The sequence below is a fragment of the Magnolia sinica genome, chromosome 9 (assembly GCF_029962835.1).
Source record: "Magnolia sinica isolate HGM2019 chromosome 9, MsV1, whole genome shotgun sequence".
In the NCBI taxonomy this organism is placed as follows: domain Eukaryota; kingdom Viridiplantae; phylum Streptophyta; class Magnoliopsida; order Magnoliales; family Magnoliaceae; genus Magnolia; species Magnolia sinica.
In genome coordinates, this window is record NC_080581.1 from 91,321,659 (window position 1) to 91,329,857 (window position 8,199).

At 44.7% G+C, this 8,199-nt stretch overlaps 1 protein-coding gene across 2 annotated transcripts in view; it reads left to right on the forward strand.

Annotated features, from left to right (window-relative positions):
* The window catches only part of LOC131256079 (aspartyl protease family protein At5g10770-like), a 33,605-nt gene extending 25,699 nt beyond the window's left edge, over positions 1–7,906 (forward strand). The window contains exons 1-2 of one of the 2 annotated variants that reach the window (XM_058257133.1): positions 4,700–4,872; positions 6,568–7,906. In XM_058257133.1, the coding sequence (XP_058113116.1) occupies positions 4,728–4,872; positions 6,568–7,799 (1,377 nt within the window). In that variant the 5' untranslated portion in view covers positions 4,700–4,727 and the 3' untranslated portion in view covers positions 7,800–7,906. Of the gene's footprint in view, positions 1–4,699; positions 4,873–6,567 lie in introns of those variants that run through there. The other variant, XM_058257132.1, reaches the window with a different exon arrangement.
* Positions 7,907–8,199: the final 293 nt, after the last annotated feature.

Consider the following 8,199-nt stretch of genomic DNA (forward strand, 5'->3'; position numbering starts at 1 on the left):
AAAGATGGGGTTAATCAGACCTTCGGGCGGGCCATACCATACCAAATGGCGGTTTTCACCATTGAAACCTTCCCTAATTTCCTGTACGCCAAAACATGTCCGATATTGGACTTGAACTGCTCGTGGTGAGCCATGGGAGAGCACTGGACGGAGTGGATTCGCTGGATATGGACCCCACCTGCAAAATCCATCAAAAAAACAGAAAAAAAATAATAATAATAATTAGCAGCTATCTCTTGTTTGCTATTGTTTGGCCCACTTGATGAGTGGAGACAGCACCCACGGCCGTAGCCGATGGCCCCACCTTGATGTTTATATGCTATCTAAACCGTTCATATGGTGGGCCCCTACCTGACGTGGGCCCACCCCAAAAATCAGCTCGATCCAAGGCTCAGGTGGCCCACACCGTATGAAACAGCGGGATTTAACCCCTACCTTTGAAACCCTTTTGGGGCCCACAGAAGTCTAGGATCAAAATGAAATTTGTTTCTACCCTTCATCTAAGGCCCACTGGCCTTATCAAGGGGTTGGATGACATATAAACATTATGGTGGGCCCCACATGGAGCCCACATTGATGTATGTGCTTCATTCCCACCGTCCGCCTGGACGGTGGACGTGGACCCACTGTGACGTGTGTGGGCCCACTGTGATGAGTGTGTGGGCCCACTGTGATGTGTGCGCGTGTGTGTATATATATATATATATATATATATATATATATAATATTATACTTCATATAATATTATATACATGTATTATGTATATATATTATATACTATATACATATTATATACTATATTATATGTATATATTTTTTTACTAATGTGGAGGCCCGTGATTGAGGCCCACCTCAGTACTTGTGACCCATGGTTGAGGCCCACTTTGATGTATATAAAAGGCCCATGGGTCGAGGCCCATTCAATGTATTAGAGGCCCATGGGTCGAGGCCATTTAATGTATTAGGGGCCCATGGGTCGAGGCCCATTTGATGTAATGGGGCCAATGAGTTGAGGCCCATTTGATGTGCACATGGGGCCCAATTGGTGAGGCCCATTTGATACATATAAGGCCCAGGTGAGTAGACCCATTTGATGTACATATGGAGCCCAACTGTCGAGGCCCATTTGACACGTGTAAGGCCCATAAGCTTAGGCCTATTTGATATGTTCTGAAGCCCCCGGGTTATAACCCATTGCAATGTACATAAGGCCCATTGGTGTGGCCCACTTAATGAATATAAGGCCCATATGACTTGGCTAATTTGATGTATTTAAGGGCCCAATGGATGTACCTAAGGTCCATTGCAATGTGTGATCCCAAAATAACTTATGAAATGATATTTGTGGCAGTCGTGCCTTGGGAGCAATGTTGGTTTGACGTCCACATTGTAAGTGTAGTGTGGTTAAATGTCCGCATTATGACTTTCCCTTGAGCCCGCTGATAGGCCCATATGTGTAATATGTAGGCCGTCTAGGCCCGTCTTCATTATGAGCATCATCCACCCCATATGACATATTTAATTCCATGATTCATGATCATATGCATCATACGTATGCTTGATATGAGAAATGACTGATCATAGCATAGCCTTCGGGCAGATTGTTTAGGGGCTCCCGTACAGGGGGTGTTGCCCTACATGAGCGCACGATACGCGCAGAATTGTTGTATGACTGGATAGTGTGATTCATGCATTTGCATTGTGTGATATTGTTACTGTACGCCCTAGCGACATCAGGGCCATAGCCTCCACAGACGTATCGTGGTTGGCAGGATTGGATACCGGAAATACTGTTCTACATGGGGTGCGATAGATATCCCTGGGTGAAAGTCCCTAAACCCTTATGGTACCAGGAGGTTGCTCCAACGTCTAGACCGAGTGGATGCATGAGCGCTGAGTGCCGATTACCAGGCGGTTGCGCTGTCCACCGTGTCGTGGTCGGTTGGAAGGGGGTGCGGCCTTACACGTGAGAGTAGGGGCAATGCTAGGTTGAGTGACCCACTCGAGGAATGGGTCCGCTATTGACGAGCCGAGCCCGATATTGGCGGCGGATAGTGAGGTCTTTTCCACTCACCTTATTCGCGCGATGGGCGGCAATCGGCTTGGAGTGTACTAGACCCGGTGATATTCCGATTTGAGCCGTATTGACATGTGGACTTAGATGAGGATTTGTATGCTTGACTTGCATTTTGCATTGCATGGCCTTGGTATGGCCGACATCATTCTTTGCACCGCATGGCCTTGGTACGGCTAATGGGATTCTTAGCATTCATCAGCATGTTCCGCATTACTCTGATACTGCATGACTACATTATCACCTTGAGCATACACTTTCACCACCCTCTAAGCTTTCTATAAGCTTATGCACGACCGTTGCGTGCAGGTGACGTTGGATCGCAGCAGCGCTGAGGCTTGGACGCGTGGCTGATCTTCTTTTTGGAGTTTTGGTCTATCTTCATTGTATTTCCCTTATGCTCATTGTACCTGTAAAGTTTTTGATTATAGTGGAAATGTGATGGAGTTTTCGATTGTTGTTTGTGGGTTATGCCTTTGGTTATGCTTATTACGAATCAAACTGATGTTGAAAATCCTCCTTGTAGCATCCCAGGATCGGAACCTGGCGAATGGGCGCTGGGAGCCGAGAATGGGACAACCAAATTTCAGCATCAACAGTTACTATACAATTGAACACACGGTTGTCTAATACTTATAAAGGTTCTAAATTGTCCTCGACACACATGCATAAAACACTCAACTCTTTTGAGGCTACCATTTGTATATGTTCAAATCCACTGGTCTTTTAGGAGATAACCCATAAGTTGTGGCTTGCCTGGGTTTTATTTCTGACTGATGTTCGTATTTCCCTTCATCCTGGTGAGTTTGATGAAAAATGCATATCATCATGGCCCCACACACAAACCTATGGTTGATGTCCTATCACTAATATTGCTCCCTATAGTGTGGCCTATCCGAGCTAGGGATTTGGGTTTTTTTTTTTCAATAGCCCCATAGCTTAGAATAAAGGAGCGCCTAGCTGACCCATAGAAAATTTCACATACTCAACATCCCGGCTTAAGGAGCTAGAAGGCCTAGTTGGCTTACTCATGCCTCAGTTGTAGGCTCACAGGAATTTTAATACAATGCGAGTACCCACCGTGGTGAAATGGTGAAATTCCACTGTATTATGCGCGCACGGGTGTGTGCGCGGGGTGTGAGTGCATGTATAAAAAAAAAAACAATAACAATAATTAAATTAAGTTGAAAAAGTAGTTTATTAACTTAATGAGTTAATAGTTTACTATTTGGTATTATCCAAACGTACGGGCCTGCAAGGCTGCTAGCTAGGATTCCTTTCAAATCCAACGACCTTTTGCAATGATATGGAAGTTACGTGTGACACCCGGCACCGGAGTCACGACTGACTCTTAAGTCTTCACCATTCAACCGGGGCACAGATAAAGAAATCAAAAATCACAACCATCCCATCATCCTAGCCATTCCGGCACTCGCATACAACTGGCATTAAAAGTACCATTGAAAAAATCATCACAATGCACGCAGCAATGTGCGGTGCATGGTACCCGGAGGTACATGATAACTCCCACGCCATAGGGATTATAGGATCACTAGTTCTTGGTAGGATCCACCGGTCCATCGGTTTTACCCATTCATTTTAAGACATGAGACAATAAATGATGCAGATCCAAAACTCAAGTGGGCCACACAAGAGGAAAAGGTGGGGAAAGAAATACTTGCCGTTGATACTTTCCGGAGGTCCACTTTGATGTTTATATGCCATCCAAACCATTCATAAACTCAGTGTCAGTGGGGATCCAAAATAAATGTTTGGACTAAGTGGTTTAATCCCCACTGTTACCTCTCATGTGACCCACTTGACTTTTGGATTAGCCTTATTTATTTATTTTTACCACGTCCTAAAACAAGCAGTAAAAACAGATAAACGGAATGGGATTCTCGTAGACATCACGGTGGGCCTTTCTTAGCTTTGGAGAGCATGAACTTCATGGGACATGTAGCTAAGGACAGACAAAGGCTGTGAGGGGCACTATGATGTAGGGTTTTATCCACACCGTTCATCCATTTGGCCTTATCATTTTAGGGCACAAACCCAAAAGTTGGCAGTTCCAAAGCTCAAGTGGGCCACACAATGCGAGTTAAACACCTATTATTGAAATCTTTTTTGGGGGCTGGCTGAAGCTTTGGATCAAGCTGATATTTGTGTTTTCCCCACTTATATATGTCATCTTATGAACAGGTTCGATGGCAATTAACCATCATGGTGGGCCTGATGAAAGTTTTAATGGTGGGTGTCATTTTCACGGCCGTGTCCTATTGTGTGGTCCACTTGAGCCTTGAAACTGCTTTATTTTTGGGCTTATATCATAAAATGACATGGCAAAATGGATGGACGGTGTGGATAAAATCCATACATCACGGTTGCCCCTTAAAGCCCCTGTCCTTTCCTAGCTAGGGACTAGCAGTGTAGCACCCAATCCGGATGAGGTAGAAGAAACAGCTGATGGGAGGTGGACGGTCCAGAGCATCTTGGTTTTAATTGGCCCGGGACTATTCCTCCTTGGCCTATTGACTCCGAGTCTCCAAACCGACAGGGTTGCTTTCTATCATTAACTCAGTACATGTTTTATCTCTATATATATGTGTGGGGGATAGAAATTAATGCTAAGAAACCAACCACCGTTGCAGCAATGGCTACTTGTCCCAACTGTATGGCATTTCTCCTCTTCTCTTTCATTTGCAGCTTTTCACTAGTCTTTGGAATCAAGGCAAACAACCACCATCTTTTAAGTGTTCAACCTCCGCCACTCCCAACTAGGGCTTGCTCATCCAAAGGTTAACATTATATTTCTTTTTTGCTTGAGCTTGATCTGATTGTGTGAAGGATCTTTTTGATTAATTTTCACAACTATGCCAGATGGTCCACAAGCGCACACATACTTATTATTAGACAACTGTGTATAGATATCCAGTAATTATAGTAATCATTTATCTTTCGCCTTCAGTCACGAGCTCATCTATCCTCATCAGTTAAAGGAATGCTATAATACTATACAGTTGTCTAATACTTATAAAGGGCCCGAACTGTCTACAACACCTGTGCATAAAATACTCAAATTCTTTTGGGGCCACCATATTATATATGTTTAAATCCATTGGTGTTTCTCAGAGATAACCGTTAAAGTTGTGCATAAAGGCAAGTTTTTCTGTGGAGCCCACCTGATCATAAACGGCCTATGCCTCTCACATCTGTTCTACCTTACTGCGCGTGCATGAATCTCTTGATCACACCCAAAAGCTAGAATTCCTCCTGTCTCCAAAAAAGTGGCGGGTCCCCTGTTAAAATTCTCTGAGGATGAATGGCTGCAGTCATGCCTGGTGGGTTGGCCCCACCGTGAGAATCACCTGGCAGAAAAATCATCCTCATATATGATTAGGTGAATTATAGCAATTGATAAACGGCAAAAGATAAGCTTAGTACACTCAAGAAGTTCATACGGTAGATTTTTGTACAAAGGCTCTCCTCCTCTTGGGGCCAACCTATGGTAGGTTTGGATTTCATAGGCACTTAATAGGTTACTTGATGTAGAGCGGGTCGCGGACAGTTTCATGGCCAAGATGGACCAGAAAAGGCCTGATCCAAGGCGGAAGTGATCCGGACCGTCATGACTTTAAAACAGACGTATCTCACAAATTGGAATGATTTATCCGGCGTGCCATATATGATTTTGGGATAGGACGAACTACTTTAGCCACCCAACCCTGCTATACCAGGTCACGCATGCTGAATTTGCGAGATACCATCAGATTGACAGTCTGAATGGTCTATAAACCATGCACACTCATAGGAATCACAATGGTCTATAAATTGTAAATAGTGATTTCTGTAAGTTTTAGTTGTACTTTAATTCAGAAACTTCTTCCATGGCTTAGTATCCTTATTTAAAAGGGTTGTAATTTCATTTATTTGAATCATTAATTAATTTATGAATTTTCTAAAATTTATTTTTGTTTTCCTTGCTTTTTACTCATGGATTCAAGAAGTTTCTGTGAGGGCTCTAGAGAAGCTCTGTGAATTCAGAGCAATTATACTTGAGGAAGTCGGTGGTCAAACCTCATCACGTTCATCCTTGCGTCATTAGTGAGCGGAATACCAGTGTGTTTCCAGTGTGTTTTGGGCTCCCGTTCCCTGGTGGCGGTGGTGGTGTGAGTGAGTGAGTGCCCCTAAAAATTAAAACAAGAAAAACATTGCGAACTGAGAGAGAGAGAGAGAGAGAGAGTTGAATAAACATTCCCTGGGCTTTCAGAAAATCATCATACCAATCAGACAATCGTAAGCATCCAACCTGCAAAATTGACAGCCAGGATCACAATGAACGTGTGTTGCGCCAAAGGCACGGTCCAGATTAACAGAAAAAACGGTCCAAATGTCCTAATGCAACCAGGAGAACTGTAACTAGCTAGTATTGATTTTTCACTGGAATATCATTATCTCTTTATTAATTATTATTTTTTTAATGGTAATTACAGAATATAAAGGGCGAGGGCTGAAAATAGTCCATAGGTATGGGCCATGCTCGCCATTTGATGGAGAAAAGGCCACACCCATCCAAATCCTCCAACAAGACCAATCTCGAGTCAATTGGCTTCAATCCCGACTCACCCACAATTCCTCCCGACTCGATGTTCAGGATACCACTCTACCGGCTCGACCCGGCGAGTCATTTCACACCGGAAACTACATTGTGACCGTCGGATTCGGCACTCCAAAGAAAGACATGACCATTGCATTTGACACAGGCAGTGACCTCACGTGGATCCAATGCCAGCCATGTGCTGGCGGCTGCTACGAGCAGCAGGACCCGATCTTCAACCCCGCCGAGTCATCTTCGTATCTCAAACTATCATGCAACTCGGCCGAGTGCTCTAAACTCAGTCTCCCAAAAACATGCTTCTCATCTACCTGCGTCTACGGCTCCCGCTACGGCGACGGCTCCCAATCCATTGGCTTCTTCGCAAGTGAAACACTGACACTATCCCCCTCCGACATCTTCCCCAACTTCCAATTCGGTTGCGCCCAGCAGAGCAGAGGCCTGTTCGGCAGGATTGCTGGGTTGCTCGGGCTTGGCCGTGACCCCATTTCTTTAGTTTCTCAAACAGCAACCAAGTTCGGCCGAGTTTTTTCTTACTGCCTTCCATCGGTGCCAAGCTCGACTGGGTACCTGACTTTCGGCGCCGACGCCATCAAGCCCGGAATTAAATTCACGCCACTGATAACGAAATCCAACGGTCCGTCATTCTACTTCCTCAACCTGATTGGAATAAATGTCGGAGGACAGGCGGTAGCGATACCCACATCAACATTCGAATCCCCTGGCACCATTATCGATTCCGGCACCGTCATTAGCCGCCTACCCTCATCGGCTTATGCTGCGCTGAGGTCGGCATTCCGGCAGGCGATGTCGAAGTACACGCCGGCTACTTCTCCAATATCCTTATTTGACACGTGTTATGAGTTGGGTGGGGCGGAAGATCCAGGGGTTCCTAAGGTAGTGCTGCGTTTTGAGGGGGATGTGGATGTTAATGCGGGTTACTCTGGGACTATTCGACAATTGAGCGAGACGGTAGGCTGCCTGGCATTTGCTGCGAATGATGATAACGGCGACTTCACCATCATAGGAAATAGCCAGCAGCTGACACTTGATGTGGTTTATGATGTCGCTGGAGGTAGGCTGGGATTCGGCCCTGGCGATTGCCGTTGAGCGCTTTGGCAATATATTTGAAAGTAGAGAGAAGAACTAAAAAATTAAGTAATGGTGGTGAAGAAGACTGATTAAGAAATAGTATGTAATAAGATGGGGAGACGAAGAAATTCAGTAATGCCTTGTATTATCATTTCTTCTTCCATACTGGTTTTATTATTATTATTATATTAGATGATTAAAAATAGAAATGATGAGATGTGATGAATGTGATATCGGTGAATTATTTGATACTCGGGCTTTGGATGATGCTTGATACGGAGGGACTCAAGAATTAGACACGTCTCACAAATTTGTTGGAAGCGGATTGGCTGCTGTACCACACGACAGCTATATAGCTGCTGTAGGTACGTGTCGTGTGAAGACGGGCAGTCGAGCACTGACGCTCCTCCAGCTCCGA